Genomic DNA, 24,025 nt, shown 5'->3' on the forward strand with positions numbered 1-24,025 from the left:
ACTAGTCCATAAAGAGCACATATCTATCATGCACAATGCACATTTATATATATATATATAGAGAGAGAGAGAGAGAGAGACAGACAGACAGAGAGAGCTTAAAGAAAAATGGCATGAAGGTATATTACAGAAACATACAATCCCTTCAAGGAATGTCTTAAAATGCCATTTAGATACTAAAGGGAAATGAAAATTATTTATAAATGAATACTGGGGATTTTTAAAGAGATTTAGAAATTTCTACCGTTTTATATGAGACACTCACCTAGCCAATTACTCTTTAAATAATAGGAAATAAAGGTTGGTGGAATGGTAAAGATGTCTACAACTGAATTCATTTCTGCCCAAAACTTGATCTTGTCATCAGCTGCCACAAACTATGAAACAAAAACAAAGCACGAGATATTCTGTTATCCTCAAATATTATAAAATGAACAAGAGTGACTTAATCTAGCTGCTTATCATTAATCAACTGAAACTCATTCAATTATATCTCTCTCAAACATTTCAATCTCTTATATCCATAGACAATGAATTTATAAAACTATAGAAGAGCATACATTAGTATAGTTATAGAGGTTTAACATTTAATTTAGTGCTCATTAAATTAACATGAGGCCATCTTCTGAAATAATTCACAATTCTAAATACAAATTTTGCTTGTTTATTTGTTTAGGGATCACACCTCGTGGTACACTTCAGATCATAAAGAACCTAAAACTTTGACATGAGAAATACGCACCACAGATTTTTGAGCCACTTTTCTGGCACTTTGAATTAGTACTTTAATCTTTCAAGCATATCTTAGAACTTGTATAATTATATAAACAAACCCTTTATATTCTAACAATAAAGATACATGATTTAGATAACTTTGAATGGAAAAAGAATTGAAGCTATTCAAGATACATATTTGTAGCTGTTTGAAACAGGTATGTTTATAGATAACTTAGACAGGTATATGTACTTCTCTACTTATCAACTGCCCTACTTAGGTTAAGAAAGAAGGAGTTTCAAAGATAGTAGATTACCAGAAAGGAAAAAATGGACATTGTGATTAGAGAAAGCTTTGAAGGAAACTCACAAAAACATATTTGGATGCATATGTATACATTTATGCATGTGTATATAGTCATATGCTATGTATATGTGTATATATATGCATACACATACAAATATATGCATATACGTATAAAACACATAAATTTGACAACATACTTATATATACATAACCATTGTGTATATATTTACATTTACCCTTGATCTCCAAATTTCTGGAAAAGCCACTGATAATTTATAGACTGTGATTCAGCAGACTATGATTCAGCTTCTGAAACTTGGAAAATATTACAAGAACTTTATTTTTGGCTTTTTAGGTCACACCCAGCAATGCTTAGGCGTTACTCCTGACTCTGCACTCAGGAATTACTCCTGGCGGTGCTCTGGGGACCATATAGGATGATGTTGATCAAACCCAGGTTGCCCATGTGCAAGGCAAAACCCACTGTGCTATGACCCCGGCCCATAAAAACTTTCTGAGTGGCAGGTGGGAAGACAGTAAGGAGGACAGTGGCATGTCGATGGTATTAAGAAGGGGAATATTGTTATTGACATTGGAATTTTGGTCTTATTTAAAGTTGCAAGGACAGAGGAAAGTTTTCTCTTTCACCATACATTAAAAATTTTAGAGTTCTGACCCTCTACATTATAGCCTTCAATTACAATACACATTTTATATTGTGCTTGTTGTATTTTTTTGTCTACTCTTTTCAATTTTTTACTTACTCGCAATCCAAAATAGAAACTAAAGAAACCATTGAACATCAAATCAATAGGAATAGTTTCATCATCATATGTAGAACAGCTTGCAACAGGACTGGAAAAGAAACAAGGGCAGTTTATAAAGATGAACATTTAAGAAAACTACCTCTATATAAGACTAATAAGGAAAGTAAATAATTTTCTCTTTATTCACCATGAATAGTTAGATCTCAAGGAGATTATATTTCTTGTAAAAGTATAAATATATATGAACAAAACTAGTGGACAGTATATGGGATTAAATTTAACAGGGAAATCTTCAGTTTCTCTCAGTTTAGAGGATCATCTTCTATTTTATCAGAGGAACTCAAAGATAGATATCAAGATTGTGGAGATGCTCTTGGTGTGAAAGACCATCTAGCTAGTCTTCTGTAGCTTTCTGATATACATCTAATCAAGGCAAAAATTGACTGATCTGAACAAAATTTAGAAAAAATTTGATTAAATATCTAAAAGACAGGCACATACACAGACATACGAATACATACATACACACACGCATATTGTTTCCCTATGATCTCTAATGTTGCAAGTTTTTTTGTGTCTCTGAAATTCCAATTTCACGTCAGCAGGAAACTCGATATAATTATAATTTCCAGGGGGATCAGCATGGCACCTAATCTAATCATCTGGATTAATTGCTTGAGTCCATTGAATATTCTAACATCAGAACAAAAGCAGGGAATGTCTTCAGAGTAGAGCAGACAATATTTTGCTTCATTATCTCAGGAAAAAGAGTTCTAGAACTTTCCTTTCATAAAATCATACAAAGTGAGGACCCCAAGAGAAAACTTAAGTTTATTTCAGAATTTATGCTTTAACATCTAAGAATCAAAAGACATAAAAACAATCTCCTAAGTGCCTCAAGAGAGGAGATGACAACTGAAAGTTTGCAGTCTCTTAGACTCTAGAAAATAGGACTGTACCACTTCAGCACTAGTAATGTGGTATGAATGTACGGAAAATTCGACTTTTCCACAGATCTGTATTTGGTGCTCCTGGGAAGAAATTAAATATTTTATTTTTAATGAGTTTGTGTGTGTACACACATACCCATATGCATCTTTGTGTGCATGCTCTCATCCTTTTGTACATTAAGCATTATTCATGAGAATATTCCAAGTAAGCCGGTCATGTACTGATATAGCAGATGAAGGTAAGAGAATTTTACTCACTCTGAAGAGTTGATGAAATAGATTACGAGAGATCCAATGCTTAGTAAAAAGACAAGGATCATCTGCAAAAGCAACAAAAAGCAGAAATGTACTATTTAATTCTTCTGATATATAATATGGACAAACCAACAAAATCATCTTTTTTAAAAATGTTGATATACGTGCATCCATTTTCATAAGTTCTTCTATGTTGACATTTTTTCATTCAAGAAAAATTAAATACACATTTATTATCTTCAATAAATGAGCATAACCAATTTCACTTACCTAATTTTTATACACTTCAAAATAGTTTGTCTTTCCTGTTCTTCCTAAAGTTTTCTCACCTTAAGCCCTGTAATTCATTTATTCATCCACCAAACTCATTAGTTAAGTTTTTATGTGATGTACTTCATTACATATCATAAAATAAATGAGGACTGCTGGAGCAGTTTATTTCTATTTTAGTTTCACTCTGAACTGAAAATTGTTTTGTAGAAGCAGCCATCTCGGACATGTTATTGGACACTGGATTCTTCTTCATTGGACACATGTCTCTTGTGGAACTCTTGATATCCAGGGAGGCTGGGTCAGAGAGATTGTGGGGCCAAAGCAAAGACTAGTATAGGAATTTCTAATATGCTTTATTGGTGCTGCTCTCACCTTTCACTTATTCTCATTAGAGTACTTCTCCGGGAAGGATAACTTCTATGCTACTTCTAGTTGCTCTCTCTCTCTCTCTCTCTCTCTCTCTCTAGTTCCTATTTATGATCTTGGGTTGGTAGCAGAGGCATTTCTTTTATGGAAAGAGGGCAAAACTAGCAACATGCCCAAGGATCTTGCAATGCCTGAATCAGACAAACCATTGTAAATGTGGAAGCTCCCTTTCTTTCTTGAATCCTGGGATCAGGCATGCTGCTTATTCGAGCTTAGGGCCAACTTGCTAATGCAGGGAGAATCCTAAAATATTTCCATTTTCTCTATATATGTTCTTACAAAAGTAAAAATGTTGACAAGAGGTAAAAGGCTACAAGTGAGGAAAGAAAATAAGTGTGCTTTTAACACATCAATGTATTTGGTGTGCAAAATAAGCGGAAGTAGGAAAATAGAAATTTTAAAAATTTTCAGTCAGAAACACTAGATGCATTTGGATGAAATATTTTTCAGGTCAAGATTAGGTGACTTAATTTTACTTTTTTTGTAAAGCTTCATTCTCATTCTGCTCAGGTAAACTGCTATGGCAAGGGTACAGATTTTTTATTAACCCTTTTGGGGATTTTATTTATAGTTACACATGGATCAGGCCATCTTTGACCACTTTGAAGTTACATAGAAGTTGGAAATTACAGGAAAATGAAGTCTGGGCAGGGACTGCTAGCCTTAACTAACACCAGTTGCTAGGCAAGGACAATAATTGCCCTAGTCTTGGGGGTTCTCTGCTCATGGAAAATACTTAATGCTTAATATCATGATAATGTTTTCTGAGATGCATAATCACTTCTAATTTAAATCTCATTAATATGCCTCTAGGAAATGTTGTGACCAAAATTTTATTGTGATTTTAGAATACACTGCGAAGAACACATACAAAGACACCTGCCTTTTGAATCTTATAGTATAGACAGCAAATAGGACCTAGATCTAGTGATGTTATTAAAAACAGGAACTGTTCTTTCATACATTGATACCATGAGGTTCAAGTGGAACAAAAACGAAGTACTGCTAGTAGGGTGAAAAAGAATGGACTGGGTGAGAAAATAATAATAAGTGGGAAGAACAAAAGGAGTAGTTCATTAAGGTGCTTGCTGATTCCAGTTTAATCCATACCTGACAGTACTGGGACCTACTACTGGCTCTTTGCTCAGGGTCACTCCCAACAATACTCTGATGTCTATACTGTGATTAAATTTGGATCAGCAAGCACCTTAATCCCTGTACTATCTTCTGGCATAGTACAGTTTCTTGACTTGGTTTCTTTCTTTCTTTCTTTCTTTCTTTCTTTCTTTCTTTCTTTCTTTCTTTCTTTCTTTCTCTCTCTCTTTCTTTCTTTCTTCCTTCCTTTCTTTCTCTCTCTTTCTTCTTTCTTTCTTTCTTTCTTTCTTTCTTTCGTTCTTTCTTTCTTTCTCTTTCTTTCTTTCTTTCTTTCTTTCTTTCTTTCTTTCTTTCTTTCTTTCTTTCTTTTTCTTTCTTTCTTTCTCTCTTTCTTTCTTTCTTTCTTTCTTTCTTTCTTTCTTTCTTTCTTTCTTTCTTTCTTTCTCTCTTTCCTTGAGCCACGTGTGGACCACCTTACTTGCCCCCAGTTAAAATAAAAACTAGGATTGTGGCTGATCTCACTGTGAATCTACTACTAATATTTTTTAAAAGTGGAGGCTACCTCCAGAAGTGTTGAGGAAATCTAGGGATATTTTCAGAAATGCTTCACCTTGATACAGACCCAATTGTGTTATGACCCTGATACATACTCAGGTGGTCACGGGTGTACTCCAGAAGTACTGGGGATGGAGTGCGTATGAAGAGCTGGATATCAAACTCAGGGTCCACTAAATGCTATTCATTGCTCATGACTTGATATCTCTCTGGCTCCCATGTTCCTTGGCTTCCCTTTCTTTTAGCAAAATTGCCATTTGTTTGTTAAAGCCACTGATATCTATTGTATGATATCTATTTTCACTGGTATCCATTGTGCAACAAAATCAATCTCCAATTAGCATAAAAAACCAAACAGATCACAATGGAAAATACTAATTAAATGTACTTGATAAATTAACAACAATGGATTTTTGTATTTATAAAAAAACCCAAAACCCAGTGACATATTATTGCAAGAGACACAAATAAGAGAAAATAAGTATGAAAGATTAAAAGGGAACTGGAAAAAGATCTCAATAAAGTATGAATGAATTGAGAGCAATTTAACACACTAATATCATATTCTGAAATATTACAGTGGGGAAAGATGCTACAAAAATTCCACTAAATGTGACAAAGTATATATTTCATATCGGTAAAAGACAGGATTCACTAAGATGATATAATATGTAACCTTATGCACTAGTGATGACAGATAAAATACATAATTCAAACCTGTTTGGAGTGCAAGATAATTCGATAAAGCTATAAAACCAGAGCTAAATTTTCTTGAAAAGTTCCTTTCAATCAGTCAGCAAATAATTAAGGATGTGGAAACCACATTTAACATAATTACTAGCACTTATATATCAAATAGATAGTATATATTCTTACAAAAGTCCATTAAATAGTAATAAAAATTGATCATGTACTTGGCAACAAAGAATCTCCCCATAAATTCCATAAACTAGAAATTATAAAGGCAGTAATATTTTGGGATCATAAATTTTACCAAATACCAGAGTAGAAGTGATAGCCACTAGATGCCCTAAAAAATAAAAGTATCCAGCATTCTTCTAAATATATGAATCTAGTAAGAAATCAAATTAAAGTTTAAAACTAAAGATGAATTTGACTTTAATATAAACGAGATCTTTGCCAAAGCCACATGAGCTGTAGCCAAAGTAATGCTCTGAAAGGAAAGTTCTGGTATATATTTCTACTCTAGAATCTAGGAATTAGGTCAACACAGATCGGTGACTGGTGGCGAAGGCACAAGAGCATAAGGGGACCAGTGTAGGGTTGGACGGTGCTGTTGTGTGCCTCTGGGCTGATAGACTAATGTTGTATATGAGAGTCCTGAATATAGGAAGCTTCATATTGACAAGGGATATTACTGCAGGCCTTTGGTAGAGCTAAGGGGGAATGAGTGAGCATTTGCTCAAGCATAAACTCATCAAAGCTGCCTAAGCAATAAAATTAACTTTGAATCTAAGAGTGATCAGTAATTTAACTAAGATGCATCATTGTAAGGAAGAAACACAGTACTGGTGCAGAAACCCCAGTAGAATATAGGTTAGTTAACAAACGAAGCAGTTGTAGAAGTAACGTTTTGCTTTTTTGCGGAATAAGCCTTTGAATGCAACTCCTACATTGGATACTTCTATCAACCCCTTAAATCCAGCTTTGGATCTGAAGAGTTGATATTCATCAACCGTGACCATTTCTACCAGGTCACTATGTGCCTAGAGCATCTTTTTGGCTTTGAAGTGGATTATTTCTGAGTGCCAGAAGAAGCAGTACCTGCAGAGAATACTGAGAAGCTGGTACACAAACTGCTGGTGGTGCTGAGGGAGCAGAGCAAGCTATCAGAGTCAGCATGGCTTGGGCACGATGCCCAATAGCTATGGCATCTTCAATAGTTACCAGTTGTAGCAGGGGTTACATAGAGGATCCAGGAATTATAAGAAACAATGTGAGACCCCATAAATGTTACAATAATAGTCTATAGGTTAGGGACTTTTTTCCCCCAAGGGCAAGCTTAATTGGACTGGGAAGTATGCTTGTTGTTCATTAATTCCATTGATTCCACTCTCAACTTGACCTACGTGAAAAGGGAAACAGTCAATTTGGAGATTTTTTTTAAAGGAGTCCACCCTGTTTTCTTTTGTCCTAGTTAGGAGTGAGCCTACCAATATTGATTTTAGGAAGGTTAGAAGAATTAATAATTTTATGTACATATATGCATGCTAACAGACTATAGTTTTAAAGCTAAATAAAACAAAGAGGGAGGAATGAACCAATATGACCTGTCAGAGGGCTCAAGAAATATATAAATTATAAAATATCAAAAATAACATGTTCTAAAATCAAATGTATTTTTAATATCACTCTATTGTCTTTCATTATTTGTATATAGGAAATACATGTACTTTTGCATATTGATATTTTAACCTGCGACTCTACAAAGATATTGTTTCTAGGTGCTTTCTGGCATTAGCATTCTTTAAATTTGGTATCATGTCATCTGCAAATATATTTTTTAATTTATTTATTTTTATTTTTTAAATTTTATTGGATCACCCTGAGATTGTTACAAGCTTTCATGTTTGGGTTGCAATCACACAATGATCAAACACCCATCCCTCTACCAGTGCACATTCCCCACAACCAATATCCCCTGTATAGCCCCCTTTCCCACCCTCCCCCTGCCTCCATGGCAGACAATATTCCCCATACTCTCTCTCTACCTTTGGGCATTATGGTTTGCAACACAAGTGCCCTAGAACAGATGACTGATTAAAGAAACTTTGGTACATCTACACATTGGAATACCATCTGCAAATAATTAAAGTTTGATTTCTTCCTTTCCTATCTGGTTGTCCTTGATATATTTTTCTTCCCTAACTAATGTGGCAAGCACTTTCAGTATAATAAAATAGAAGTAGCAAGAGTGGGCCACCTTGTCTTGTGACTGATCTTAGAAGGAATGTTTTTAGCAAAGATAAACAAATGGGACTACATTAAAGTAAGAAGCTTCTGCACCTCAAAAGAAAGAGTGACTAAGATATAAAGACAGTGAATTATATGGGGAAAATTATTTACCAAATGCCAACCTGAAAAGCGGTTAATATCCAAGAAGTATATTACGACATTGGTAGAACTTTATTTAAAAAAAAAAAAACATCAAAACCCACCCAAAAAAAGGTAGAATAAGTGAACAGAAACTTCCTCAGAGAAGAAATTCAAAAGGCTAAAAGGCATATGAAAAAAATACAATTCATCATTAATCATCAGGGAAATGAAAATTAAAACAATGTTGAGATAGCTTCTCACATGACGGAGACCTGCACGCATCCAAATGAACAAGAACAGCCAGTGCTGGCTTAGATGCAGGGAGAAAGAAACTCTCATTCATTGGTGGGATGCTGACTAGTCCAGTCTTTTTGGAAAATAATATGGATATTCCCCAAAAACCTAAAAACTGAGCTTCCATGTGACCCAGAAATACCACTTAGCAATACCACTTCTGGGAATTTCATGCTGAATGCCCAAAATACACAGGAGGAACGTCATCTACACTTCTATATTCATTGCAGCACTATTCACAAAAGTCAGAATCTAGAAACAACCCTAGTGCCTGAGAACAGACGACTGGATAAAGAATGCATGGTACATTTTCACAATGGAATACTACACAGCCGTTAGGAAAAAAATGATATGAAATTTGCTTATAAATGGATGGACATGGAGAATATCATGCGGAATGAAGAGTCAGAAGAAAAGGGACAGGTCCAGAATTTGTGGTATTAAAAAAAGTATGAGACTAATATCCAAGAGCAGGAAAAACTGGGGCTTGGAGGACTGGTCGATTGTTGAGAACTTGCCACAAGAGTGGCAGTTAGGATAGAGAAGGAACCAGTATGATAATAATAGTTGGAAATTATCATTTTGAACAGGAACTGAGCATTTATAGTAGGTAAAGTGATATACCTGATAACATTTCAGTATCAGTATTGCAAATCATGAGGCTCAAAAGGAAATAACGAGTGAGAGATAGAGAAGAAAATGATGACAAGGAAGAAGAGGAAGAAGAGGAAGAAGAGGAAGAAGAAGAAGAAGAAGAAGAAGAAGAAGAAGAAGAAGAAGAAGAAGAAGAAGAAGAAGAAGAAGAAGAAGAAGAAGAAGAAGAAGAAGAAGAAGAAGAAGAAAAGAAGAAGAAGAAGGAGGGGAAGGGGAAGGGGAAGGGGAAGGGAAAGGAGGAGGAGAAGGAGGAGAAGGAGGAGAAGGAGGAGAAGGAAGAGAAGGAAGAGAAGGAGGAGAAGGAGGAGGAGGAGAAGGAGGAGGAGGAGGAGAAGGAGGAGGAGGAGGAGGAGAAGGAGGAGGAGGAAAGAGGACAAGGAGGAGGAAAGAGGAGGAAGAGAGGAAGAGGGAGGGGGGAGGGTGAGAGGAAAGGGAAGGGGGAGGGAGAAGGGCGGGACAGGTGGAGGAGGAGGAGAAGTGTCTTCCATAGAGGCAGGGGGAGAAAGGGAGGGAGATGAGGACACTGGTGATGGGATATGGACACCGGTGAAGTGATAGTTGTGGGAACATTATATGCCTGAAATGCAATCATAAACAACTTTTTGATTGTGTATATTACTTTGATTCAATTAAAATAATAAATAACTAATTTGTAACAAAATTTAAAAGAATCTAAAGTAGTTTAATCTGTGAATCCCGGCCCGAGTGTCCGGGAAGTGTCCTGGAGCATGGCAGCAGCTGGACAGTGGAGGTAGTGGAGGTAATGGAGGTCTTCTGGGCTGCTGGGAGCAGGCAAAGGATCTCTGCTCCCAGATCTGTTGGAGCCTGGAGTCTCTGCCAAATGACCGCACAAATGAAGCACCACAGAACCAGGAAAGTAGAATTCTGTGACCTTGGACTCCAGGCTCAACAGGGGCAGAGATCATCTACTTGCTCCCAGAAGCCTAGCAGACCTCCATTACCTCCACTACCTTCACTGCCAAGCCGCTGCCACGCTCCAGGATCCTTTCCAGACTGCAGCAAAGCGGCCACGTGACACATCTTAAAACAATTAATACAAGATTACTGCACCATATTTGATGGGGTTGAAATATGGTTTGAACCATGGGAACACCTGAAAGGGTGATTGGAGGCCACCCTAAAATCCTCTATCCCTCTCCAAGAGCCTGACAAGCTATCAAGAGTATACCGCCTGCACGGCAGAACCTGGGAAGCTATCCGTGGTGTATTCGATATGCCAAAATCAGTAAATACAATGGGTCTCATTCCCTTGACCCTGAAAGAGCCACAATACAGCAGCATTAAGAAGGATGAGGAAGGACAGGCTGATAAAAATCTCAGGATCGAACTAGGCTGCCAAAACGAAGAGCAAAAATGACTATACTTTCAATGAACGTATAGTGGCATTGGATGCATGCATGGAGGACCTGATGGTGCAAGCACGAAAGATCAAGTATGACATCATTGGTCTGACCGAGACAGGAAGGCATCAATCGCATCATGCTGTTTTCGACACTGGAGAAGAACTGTTCGTCGGAACATGCGAAAAAAGAGGCGTCAGTGGTGTCTGTCTCCTTGTCAACACGAACTTGACCATAAGCATTTATTCATTTGATAGCCTAACAACCTGAATCGAATGATTACACTTGAATAGATGTGACTCACTGCCAGCAATTTCTATCTTCGTTGTCTATGCACCAACATCCAATTATGATGAAGGAGAAATTGAGAAGTTCTACATGGAGTTTGAGAAGTTCTATAAAGAAGACCACACGTTCTACAAGATCATTGTCAGTGATTTTAATGCCAAGATAGGACCCAGAAGGTTGCCTGAAAAACTCCACATCAGGACCCAGGGCCTAGAATGGAATGAACAGGGTGAGAGACTGTCTGAGTTCATCATGTCAACCAAGTCCATTCATGGTAACTCACAATTCCAGAAGGCTGAATCTAAACGTTGGACATGGGAGTCTCCTGGTAGATGGTTCCACAATAAAATTGACCACATCATATTCAATCCATGGTCTTGCCTGACCGATGTCGCTGTTCTCCCCAAATTATGAATGGGATCTGACCACTGTCTACTTCGTGCAAAATTCTACTTCACAGAGTGAGGAATAAGTGCTGCAAAGTTTAAGAAGAGAACTCCCAGAACGACCAACAACTGGAAGCTCTTTGGAACTATTGCAGCAACCTGAGATTTGACAACATTGATGAGGAATACAATCGACTGGTTCAGCACCTCCATGATTGTGTGAAGAACGCCAAGAGAGAGATAGCCACAAAAAGACCCTTGTCTTCGAAAACTCTCAAGCTGATTCACCAATGTGGTTTCGTGCAAGCCTCAGGCAACCACAAGCGAACATTCAAACTAGCAAAGCTGTGCAGAGAAGCGAGAAAGGAAGACCTCAAAGAGAGAAGAGCAGCAGAACTGGCAGATAAGGCAGAAGATGAGAAAAGCATTTGCAATGCCCGCTTGTCCTTCACCAACTACAAGGCCAAGATGACTGCTCTCCAACATCCTGATGGATCTATCACATCTTCCAGAAGGACAATGGAGAAGAATATTCATGACTTCTACTCAGATCTCTTCGATAGCCATGTCCACCTACCCACATACCAAATTCCATAGGATGGATATGTGGTTCCCAATGTTCTCCCTTCCCGAAATCCAATACCCCATTTCATTGGTAAAGAAGCGAACAGCACGTTAAGCCATGGAGTAATCCTCCAGGTACTGATCTCGGCTATCGGGGAAAGGGCAGCTCAGATAGAGAAGGGAGCACTAAATAAAGGGTGCTTGAAAGATCCTCCCAGGATGGGAGATGCATGTTGAAAGTAGACTATGGACCGAACATGATTGCCACCCAGTGCCTCTTTTGCAAACTACAACACCCAAAAGGAGAGAGAGAACAAAAGGGAATGCCCAGCCACAGAGGCAGGGTGGAATGAGGGGGATGGGGGTGCGAGGGATACTGGGATCCATGGTGGTGGAAAATGGGCACTGGTGGAGGGATGGGTATTCAATCATTGTATAATCGAAATCCAAGCACAAAAATTTGTAAGTCTACCACTGTACCTCATGGTGTTTCACTAATAAAAATAAAAATAAAAAAAAGAAGAAGCGAACAACACCTGGCCCAGACAAGGTCAGGTCTGAACACCTGAAGAATCTGCCATCAGTATTCATCAGTGCACTGGCTCAGCTCTTCACATGCTACCTGTCTGAATGCAAGGTTCCATCCTAATGGAAAACCAATAGGATTGTACTATGGTACGAGAAGGGAGACATTCAAAACATTGGCAACTATCACGAATCTGCCTGTTGTCTGTCATCTACAAGCGTTCACTCTACTCATCCTGAACCGGATTGGCAGAACTTTAGATGAAGGACAACCACGCGAGGTAGATAGTTTCCAAAAAGGATTTCCACAAAGAACAATTGACCATATCTACACAATAACCAAGGTCATTTAGGTTTCTCAGGAGTTCAAGATGCTGCTCTGTCTAACATTCAATGATTTAAATAAGGCCTTTGATTCTGTTGAGACTAAAGCCGTCATAGAACCCCTAGCCAAACAGGGCGTTCAAACTCAGTACATTAGGATCCTCCGTAAGCTGTATTGCAGATTCACTACCAGGATCTCACCATTCTACAGGAAGGTGATCCTTGACATCAACAGAGGGGTTCAGCAGGGTGATACCATTTCACCAATACTCTTCAGTGCCACCCTTGAGAACATTATGCGATGACTGGAATGGGAAGGAATGGGAGTGAAGATAGCAACTACACCACCTCCGTTTCACTGATGACATCGTTCTAATAACACCAACCATCAGCCAAGTGGCACAAATGCTAGCCGACTTCAACCATGAGTGTAGAAAGGTCAGACTACAGCTGAGTCTCATGAAGACAATGTTTATGAGAAACAGTCTCATTCCTGATGTTCCATTCACTCTCAATGGGACAAACATCTCCAGATACAACAGTGTGTACCTAGGTCGAAAAGTCAACATGACGAATTACCTGGCACCTGAGTTGCATAGAAGGAAGAGAGTGGCTTGGAACACCTTCAAGAGCGACGAAGAAATAGCTAAGAGGATGAAGAATCTCCGGCTCCAGGCACATCTCTTTGATTCCACTGTTCTTCCTGCATTAACATACGCCTCAGAGACCTGGGCCCCACAAAAACAGGATGAGAACGCTATTTGGGTCTCCCAAAGAAGAATCAAAAGAGCTCTGCTTGGAGGATCACGCTTCACTCAAATGAGAGGAAGAATATGGGGTTCCGACCTCCATCGACGATCAAGAATCAGGGATGCTGTCTCACTTGCCAAGGTGATGAAAATCATATGGGCTGGACACGTAATGAGATTTGGAGACGACCGCTGGGCTAGAGCCATTACTGACTGGATTCCACGGGATGTCAAAAGATCACGTGGCTGCCAACCTATAAGATGGTCAGACTTCTTTGTCAAGACCCTGAATGATTGGTTTGAGGTTCTTTGTGTTCCTAGAACGAGCAGATGCCATTGGGCTACACTAGCACGCAACAGGGATGAATGGAGACATTACTGGAACCCGCTCGAGCAAATCGATGAGTAACGGGATGTCAAGTGATCAAGTTTAATCTGTAAAATAGTCAAGCTGACCTCTAATAGTACATTTTCCTTGATTTTGAAATTAAAATTTTCATTTAAAACAAAATTAGAGTAATATTTTATCATCCAAACAAATACACTTTTAAAATAAAATGTTTTATTTTCCTTTATTTGTGCATTTAAGGAATAATGAAAAGACACTCATTTCATGTGCAATTGATTGAAATAATCTGCTGCCTCATAATTTCAAATCGTTTAAAAATTTGGTTGCTTTATAGGTCCTTACTTTACATCTTGATGGTTATTCTGGTTAGAGTAATGCATGTTCTCTCCGTAAATTTTTTAAATTGATAGTTTTTTTTAACTTTTATGAGATTAAAATTTGATTGTTAAACACTTATATTCCAGGTGTTAGGGTATGTAGTATATCCTAAATATTGTGAGATCACAATTCTTATTTTTCTGATTAAATTTTATTTTCAACAAATATTTTAAAATGTTTATAAAACATTTAAACATTTTTAGCATTACTATTTTAGTTTTTGTTATTTTTTGATTTTACTTATTTTCATTGTCCTGTGTAAAATGCAATGTCTCAGTGTAACATATGAATTATAATAACTGAAATATTTTTAAGAACCTTTTATAATGTAGAAATTTTCTAAGCTTAATTTCTGTTTAGAGAATATGCAGTTATTATAGTCATTTTAATGAGGTATCACATTGAGTAAGATACTTTGTCTTTATTATGCTGTGCGGGCGAGATACCCAGTACGTATTCGATATGCCAAAAACAGTAACAAGTGGACCTGCTCGAGCAAATAGATGAACAATGGGAGGACAGTGACAGTGACAGTGATCCTTATTATTATGACCTTTTAAATTTTTACAAAATAGCTTTAACATTTTTTACACTTGACCTCCCATACTAGACATGGTGAAAGGAACTTTTATATTTGAAAGAAATAAAAGTACACAAAAATATGAGCAAGTTAGTAGAGTCAGAAAATTTATGAATCTATTTCAGAGCAGAAGTTAAATAATCACCACATGAAGTATAAAGGAAAAATAATAATAATAATTATTATTATTTTATAAGTGAATCACTGTCGGGTACAGTTACAGACTTGCAAAGTTTAGTATTTGCATTTCAGTCATACAATGATCGAGTACCCATCCCTCTACCAGTGCCATTTTCCACCACCAATGATCGCAGCATCCCTTCCACCTCCCCCACCTCACCCCCCATCCGTCCCCCAGCCTCTGAAGCAGGGCATTCCCTTTTGTTCTCTCTTTAAAAGAAAAACTATTTAAAATAACTACATTTTTACTTCGGAAATTTTTTGAAAAAAGTTTTGAAATTTTTTTTGATAATTTATGGCAACAAACAAATTAAAGTAGAGGATATAAAATGTACAACACACTAGAAAACCAAGGTAATATGATATCAGCATATAACATAGAGAAATATAAGACATTCTATACAAACCTCCGGTAACTGAGGAGCACAGTTCTGAAACAGAAACAAAATGCCTAAAGAGACAAAACTGATAGAAATATTTTGGAAATCTACTTAAATAGTAGGTCAAATATAAACAAAAAAGTTATATGTGAATATATGTAATAATTGGAAAACAAAAGGTAAAATGATAGTAGTAGTAAATGGAAAGATTTTTACATAATGGAATACTACTTAGCTCCATAAACATAAAAGTTTGCCACTTGTGATAATATGGGTAGACTTAAAGAATATTGTCACAATTGAAATAAATCAGGTGAAGAAACTGGGTAATATGGCACTCTATTTTTAATTTTCTGAATATTTTTTCTATTTTTATAATGAGTGTGCCAATTTACATTCTCACTTACATTACAAGAGTTCCATCTCTCCCCAATCTCTCTAAAAATTGTTTCTTTGGTCATTAGTACAGGTCAGGTGTGGTGCTATATCACTCTGGTGCTATATTCATTTGTATCGTTTTTTAAATACAAATGAATATAGCACCAGTTTGTTCTTCTTTTGGGAAGGGGTTCGTATATGGTATTGCTCAGGATTTTCTCTGGCTCTGTGCTCAGGAATCACTTTTGGTGAGGTCAGAGACTATATAAACTACTGAGGATTTGAATATTTTTTGATAATAATAAAAAGTGAGCATCTTATGCTTTAGACAAATCCCTATTTAGGTCTTTTGCCCAATTTAAAAATAGTTTGTTTTGCTGTTGTTATTGTTCAGTTTTATGAGTTCTTAATATATTTTTGATATTGGCCTCTTATCAGCTGTATTATGTGCATTGATCTTCATCCATTCAGTAAGAAGCCTTTTAATTCAAATAGTTTATTTTCTTTTCTTTCTTTCTTTCTTTTTTTTTTTTGCTTTTCTGTCTAGACGCTTACTAGTGTGAAGTAGCTCCCTTGTCTTTTCTTTTTCTTTTGTTCCCTTGATGTAGAGATTCAATTTCAAAAATACATCTCTAAGGCAGTTATGTATTTTTTTTTCTTTTTGGATCACACCATCGATGCACAGGGGTTACTCCTGGCTTTGCACTCAGAAATTACTCCTGGCAGTGCTCGGTGGACCATATGGGTTGCTGGGAATCGAACCCTGGTGAGCCATGTGCAAGGCAAATGCCCTACCTGCTCCAGCCCCCTAAGGCAGTTCTAAAGAAGTCAACACAATTTTTTCTAAGATTTGGTAGTTTTAGGTATCTATGTCTATGTCCAAATCTATGTCTAATCCAGGTTGGCTTAATATTTTGTGCATGATGTTAAATAATGTTTTACCTTCATTTTTTGCTTGTACAATTTTCCCATTAACATTTTTTGAAGACACTTTCCTATTTAACTCGTAGCTGGTTATAAATTAGTGGATTTATTTCTGGGCTTTAAATTCTGTTCCTTGGGCTTAATATTAAGTCAAAAATTCCACTGTCCACTAAAGCCTGGTTTCTGGAGGTCTCTGATAACCACATTTCTGTAGAGTTTCCTCTAGGAAAAATAGAGGAAGAATAGAGGACTCTTCCTCCACCAGAGTCCGCCATCCTAGAATGACGTTTCTAATCATAATTATAAAAGTCCAGTGTTCTACCACCAGATTCCCTGATAAATTTTCCATGAGAAATCGACAGAGAAACAGGATGTTAAAGAATTGGTTGTGGTGTGTGGGGCAAGAACATCATTACGGCTTACTGCTGAGACTGGTGTCCACACACATTTTTAAATTAGTCCCTTAGTTGTGTTATTCAAGCCACATAGTTTGGATACCTTGTTATAGAAATTCTCTGAGCTAATGCAGCATACTTGGCTTGAGTGCTTATTTCTTATCCTGACTATATACTATCCGATATGAAGAGAGTGCTTTCAGCTTCTATTGTCATTTGCCTTGTAGTGTCTGAAAATTTTTCAACAGAAGTCCTTTTAAAACTTTTTTCCCATTTTAAACACCTTGGCTTGCAAAATTGTTCATGATGGCATAAGTTCTCTTTTGATTTTTTTCCAGTGACCTTTCATTCTTACTAGTACCTTTATACAATCAAATAATATATAAAAGTTTGAAGTGATTCTAACCAATAAATCATTGATTAAAGAACCACTCTTTCAAAAATTTTATTTATTTTTTATTTTTTTCTTTCAAAAATTTTATTTATTTATTTATTTTTTTATTTTTTAATTTTTATTAGTGAAACACCATGAGGTACAGTTGTAGACTTACAAAATTTTGTGCTTGGGTTTCAATTATACAATGGTCAAATACCCATCCCTCCACCAGTGCCCATTTTTCACCACCACGGGTCCCAGTATATCTCACACCCCCCACCGCCCATCTCACCCTGCTTCTGTGGCAGGGCATTCCCTTTTGTTCTCTCTCTCCTTTTGGGTGTTGTGGTTTGCAAAAGAGGCATTGAGTGGCAATCATATTTGGACTATATTGACAGGAATTTTAGAAAAGTGAAAGCAGTAGAAGACAGAAAAATGACTGTCAAATGTTGAACATCCTATAGATTTTATGAAATAAATTTTATTAAGATACTTCCAAGCCATTTCTTTTATTCTCAAGTATCACCAACTAGAAAAAATACTTTTCTTTTTACTAATTACAAAATATTATTTTGAAAAGTTGAGCACATTTAATTCAATCATACCACCATCAGGTGGCAGCATATCCTCAAATTATGAATTTTCCAAAAAAAAATTTTCTAAACTATAGTATTAAAATAACAATCAGCAAAAACTCATTTATAGAGCATCTGTTATTTCTCAGATAATGGAATATAAACATTTCCATAAAGTGGTTTGTCTCTTGTCTCTCAAGGAGCATACAGAGCGCTGGCAAAGACAGGCATTATGCATAGATAATTTTAATAAATGCTCAATGAGCATATCAAAAATTTGAGAAGGATGTTTAGCCTTAATAGAAGGAGAAAGTAAAATTTCTTCCAAGAAAATAATTGAACTGAGTTTAACATATACAAGTTAGAGGAAAACAGGAAGTGATTAATATGTAGAGTAGTTAATGATAAATAAAACAGGTTACTGGAATCATGTAGGGAAAATTAGCTGTAAATTTCAGTGATATACTCAGCATCACCATTTTTAATATTTACAATACATAATAGCCATGACATAGTAAGAAAAACAATACATACGATCTTTGTCCTCACAAACCATTTTTTCCAATGGATAGCCTTGAAAGAAATAGAAAATCTAAAGCCCAGAAATAATATTTATTTCAAAGAAAAGGCAAGCTGAGTAATAAAATAGTGGATAAAGGTGATGTGGTGTTCCTACAAGGGAGCACCGAATTTTTATCTGTATGGAAAAATTTCATACATATTATACATACAGATATGTATACATACATATAGATCATTCTCATGTTTAAAGTTCATTAGCAAACTACAGTGAAATTTTACTTACCAAAACTTGACCCACGAAGGTCTGTGCTGAAAGCAGCATTTCTATATGATCATGAAATACTCCCTGGATGTGAAGAGTATTGAAATTGCCTTGGTCCATGAATTTTGATAGGATAAATTCCTATAAGCAAGAGAAAGGGTTTGAGAGTGAGCTGGATATCAGAGAAAGTAATCTGTTTTATATATGTGGAAGGAATCACCTGCTGTGTTATCAGTCAGAAATCACCCCATCATGTCCAATCCAGGGAACCCAAAGTTGCTTATTCAGTTATTTCATAAAATGAGTTTCACTGGGTTTGCATTTTACTGTTTTTCTGCATGACCTGTTAATATTAAATTCTGCAGTTTTCATCATGCTTTTATCACACGCACTCAGTCCCAGATTCTTCAAACTGACATTATAGTAATAATCAGGATTGGGAGCAGCATGTTTCTTTCTGCTCAGAGAGCAAGTGTTTTATCCATTTCCATCATTGTACATGAACAAAGGAAAAGATTACAAATTGATTTTTAAGTGATTGCTTAAGTATTTGCTCATTTTGAAAGAGAGAAAGAAGGAATTTCAGCAATGTTATGGTGCTTTTAGTTACTTACCTGGTAGATGCTAGTGAAATTAGAAACTTTTTTCTTTTTATTCTTTTTTTAAGTAGGGCCCTACTCAGAGGTGCTTGGAAGGGGAGAAGGGGTGATATCTTACTGAGAATGCTTGACTGGTGATGCGAGATTTATGATTTGGTGCTCAACCAGAGGTAATCTGGGGTCATCAAACTCCATCCGATGAGGCAGGGGTGTGTTGAAGCAGGTGGTGATTGGTAGATAGATCAAACTACTAGAACACTTGAGCTATACCTCCATACCCTTTAATAATTCACTTTTTTCTTAGAAATTTATAATAATCTATGATCAAGAAAGTAAAGTTGAGTCTATTCTATATTACTTGGAAGACGCATAATTTAATGACTTGAGGAAAGGCTGCAGTTGGAGCCAAGAGTCCCTGTGTATTAAACCTTCTGAATTGACTTCCAGAAATGCATAAGGGAACAGGAAATAATCACACCACGCTTAGCCCCCTGATTCTTAGAAAAGAAAAGCTTATGTGGAATCAGAGCTCTGTAATGACTTAATTTTTCTGATTATATATCCTGAATGGTAAGAAGGAAAGTCTCATTAATGAGTGTTTGAGAGGGTTAATATCTTGGACAATAATCTACCTCTAGTGCGTATCATGTACATTGTCATGACTACTCGTAAAATAATATCTATTGACTTTTTAAAAGTAATATTATTATTTAACACATTTGAATTCCATCATACGATTAAAGGTAGCTTTTATTGGGAAAACAACCATGTAAATTATTTTTATGAAGATAACAAATGTTTAAAAAATGGACATTTGAGTAGAAAATTATCAATTTCCAAATTTTTTTAATGTTTTTGTTTTATTACCCACATTTTTTTAAAAAAATGAGGTCAACATTCCTAAAAAATCAAGGAAAGGAACCAATTCTCAATGTCACTGAATATAAAACAATTGAAGGAGCTGTAGCAATTACACAGCGGGTAGGGCGTTTGCCTTGCACGCAGCCAACATGGCCGACCCAGGATTGATTCCCAGCATCCCATATGGTTCCCTGAGCACCACCAGGAGTAATTCCTGAGTGCATGAGCCAGGAGTAACCCCTGAGCATCCCCAGGTGTGAGCAAAAAAAAAAATTGAAAAGTCTTTTAACTCTTATAAATTATGTTATAATATTCAAAAGCAGAACATTTGAGCATTTTTGTTGCTCAAACTCCACCTCAGATTTTATAATGCTTCCTACTTGAAATTAAATACTATCTTTGGACTGAAGATTTGAGCTATAGCCAATGAAATAAATGAAAAATATAATAAATATTTATGGACAAGTAAGATTTGAAACAAAAGTCTGCCATTAAAAAATGGTTACTACTTCAGGTATAAGTTTAAAATATTTTTTTAATTATGTGTCTTTATACCCCTTTACCAAGTGTATATTATGTCTTTCATGATAATAAATACCTCAATAAATATTAATATTTCTTGTTAAGAATCTAGATTTTTTCCTCTAATTTTTTGTCATTGCTTTACGTCTTTAATCTAGAAATAATAAAACATTTATTTAGCAGCACAATTTTAAATTTCAGTTACAGGTAATTCTCAGATCCAGAAATTGGAATTCCCCATTTTAAATTGTGAATTGTCTTAAAAATTACTGTTATTTAAAATTCCAGTGTTTTATATAAGTGCTTTCTTTGTTTTAAAGGGGATATTTTAAGCCTCCTTTCATATTATGATGTGCAGACAAAACATGTTTTATTTAAAAAAATTACTGCCATCTATCAGAAGCAAAATTTGGCAATCAAAAATAATAACCAAACACAGTCATAATCAAACTCTTTGCCTTTGACCACTGATACCACTAATAAGGCAGCCATTATACAACATTTTAGTTCATTATTTTCAGCCATCTTATTTGGGAAAGATGCCATTGTTCCTGTCATCGTTCTTGTCAGCTATTAGTCAACAGTTCTCATCCTCACAAAGCTTGAAAAGGTCTCTCCGTGAAGGGTTTGGTGGGGGCTACAACTGGAGAGTGTAGAAGGTATGTGTGGGTTTATGTTAGGTTGATATAGTCCAGTGTGTTGTGCTAACATGATATTGGAACGGGAGCTTTTGGATATATGAGTACTTATGCATCATATTTCTAAGTACTTATGCATAATATTTTCTAAGACAGAGGTTCATGTTGATAGTTTTTTTTGCATTACTTATTCCATCTAGATCAATGGTCATAAAATTCCATCATGAATACATAGATATTAGCAATGTTCATGGACTTCGGTCTTGGAATAGTGACTTATTTCCAGAGCCAACATTACTCATCATCTTGATCAGATTTTCACTTCTCCAAACCATGTGAGGTGAACCTGACTTTGTTCCTGTGGCCTGTTTTTCTCTCTGGGGTAGCATCAGCGCCTTTATAATACACCCAGTGAGAACAGGCTCTGTTAGTGTGTGAAAACAGAGTGTAAAGGTAAAGGTAAAGGTAAAGGCCCTCCCGTTGATCATCGATTTGCTCGAGCGAGACCAGTAACATCTCCATTGGAGACTTTGTTGTTACTGTGTTTGGCATATCGAATATATTCTTGGTAGCTTGCCGGGCTCTCCGAGAGGGGCTGAGGAATTGAACTCGGGTCGGCCATGTTGGCTGAGTGAGTGCAAGGCAAACGCCCTACTGCTGTGCTATCGCTCCAGCCTGCTTCGGCAGCACATATACTAAAATTGGAACGATACAGAGAAGAAAACAGAGTGTAGTCAAAATAATTTTTCTAAACACAAACACAAATCAAACCTGTTGCTGGTGTTCATACAGTGGAATCTGAGATAATGAAACTGACCAATAAAACTCCTGTCCCTTTGATGTTGTGCCATCTTCTTGTGAACCTCCACAATATCCTGGAAATGAATAAGATGAAGAGTCCGCCAAAGAAGATCACAAAGGAGGAGAGAATAAATGCAAGTTGGACATCATATGTGCAGTATATTTTCCCTGAGTCTTCGTTACTGTAATTTTGTGCCCTGTATAGAAACATCGGGAAACAGAATTGGAATGGTCAGACTTCTATGATGTCATGAGCACATGTAATCATTCCAGGAGTTAGAGTTCAAAGTGTTGCAGAGTCTAATATTACTGGTATGACAACATATGGTACTAGGAAGAACCCATTCACCACCACAATGCTGATCTTATGGAGTGCTGGGATTGAAATCTGGTCAGTTGTGTGCAAAACAAACACCTTACTGCACTTTCTAGCATACTACTTTGTTTTTTACAGTGCTATATTGAGGATAGTACCTACTTGATAGAATCATTATGGGCCTTCAGTATTTTGAAATCCATAGGAGACATTATATGATACTACATTTTAATTTCTTTTCTGAATGGCTTTAATTTTGAAGGAAGGATATATTCATCTATATCTCTGTCTCTGTCTCTGTCTCTGTCTCTCCCTCTCTCACACACACATATACACATACCCCGCTATTTGGAAAGTTTTGTTAGATTTTCCAAGTCAAAATTATTTTGTGTTTGAATTTTTTCCTGGTCCTGCTTACGAAATGATCAAACATCATGATCAATAAAATTTCCTTACTTTCCAAATTTCTAATATTTAATAGCGTCAAAGTATTTCTGATTCTTTTCCAGATGACGTATAGGCATCTTATCATTTTTCCTAGGCACCATCCTAGACAATTTGATTTTAACAGTCAGGTAATTTGTTCATCTATTATTTTGTTACTATGATGATATTAGCTTTTCTAAGTGAGATAAAAAATGTATGGGTTGTTTCAAAGTCTATTTCCCAACATTCACCTTGAATCTAAGGTGTTTAGCCATCTTCAGTTCTTTAGATTGTCTCAGGTCAAGTCCAATACAATACATAGGACATTTTCTCATTCTTGAAAAACAGAGCTGAGAAGTCAGTGCTCCACACACTTTCTCATCCCCAAAGCCCCAGTCACAGGCCTCCTCTCAGCTGCAAGAACATGAAAATCCTTCTTGTTCCAGGCCTTAACAGCACACCAATTCTCTTCTCAGATGACTCCTTTTTTTTAAATACAAACTTGCATTTTCATGTTTCTATGGAAATGTCCTATCACACCATGGCCATCTTTATAGAAATTATGTATGCCCCACCTCTGTCCCTTTGTTTCATAGCAACTAGAACACTAAACTGCAATTATGTTACATCCTGTTTGAGGGGTTGTTTTCTTTCTTTCATCATAAGACTATGCTCCACAAGATTAGAAATAATTCCTATTATAATCCTATATCTAGCAATATAATTGGCAAGTGCCCAGTAAATCAAATAAACTTAATATTTGATGACCGAATGTTTCAATCATAGATCATTTAAGTGAATAAAACACTGAATCCAATACCCCTAACAAGAAGTGATTCATAGTTCTTTGCTTCATACTTTCCACTGCTCAGTAAACTTTTCATAAAAGAAGTATGCATTTAGCATATTGTATATTATGCGTTGTGGATATATTTGTATATACGTGTGGTGTATGTGAATTCTAACGTGTGCAAATGTTGTCATGGTGTGTGTCTATCTGTGATATGTATCCTGTTCTT

At 36.3% G+C, this 24,025-nt stretch overlaps 1 protein-coding gene across 1 annotated transcript in view; it reads right to left on the reverse strand.

The window, feature by feature from the left end:
- The window catches only part of KCNU1 (potassium calcium-activated channel subfamily U member 1), a 198,897-nt gene extending 176,422 nt beyond the window's left edge, over nucleotides 1-22,475 (reverse strand). The window contains exons 1-5 of the mRNA XM_056116667.1: nucleotides 22,281-22,475; nucleotides 18,865-18,984; nucleotides 2,997-3,058; nucleotides 1,786-1,876; nucleotides 266-377 (exon numbers count right to left, since the gene is read on the reverse strand). Coding sequence (XP_055972642.1) covers nucleotides 266-377; nucleotides 1,786-1,876; nucleotides 2,997-3,058; nucleotides 18,865-18,984; nucleotides 22,281-22,475 — 580 coding nt within the window. The remainder of the gene's footprint in view (nucleotides 1-265; nucleotides 378-1,785; nucleotides 1,877-2,996; nucleotides 3,059-18,864; nucleotides 18,985-22,280) is intronic.
- Nucleotides 22,476-24,025: the final 1,550 nt, after the last annotated feature.

This window comes from Sorex fumeus, unplaced genomic scaffold (genome assembly GCF_029834395.1).
Source record: "Sorex fumeus unplaced genomic scaffold, SorFum_2.1 ptg000033l, whole genome shotgun sequence".
Taxonomy (NCBI): Eukaryota; Metazoa; Chordata; class Mammalia; order Eulipotyphla; family Soricidae; genus Sorex; species Sorex fumeus.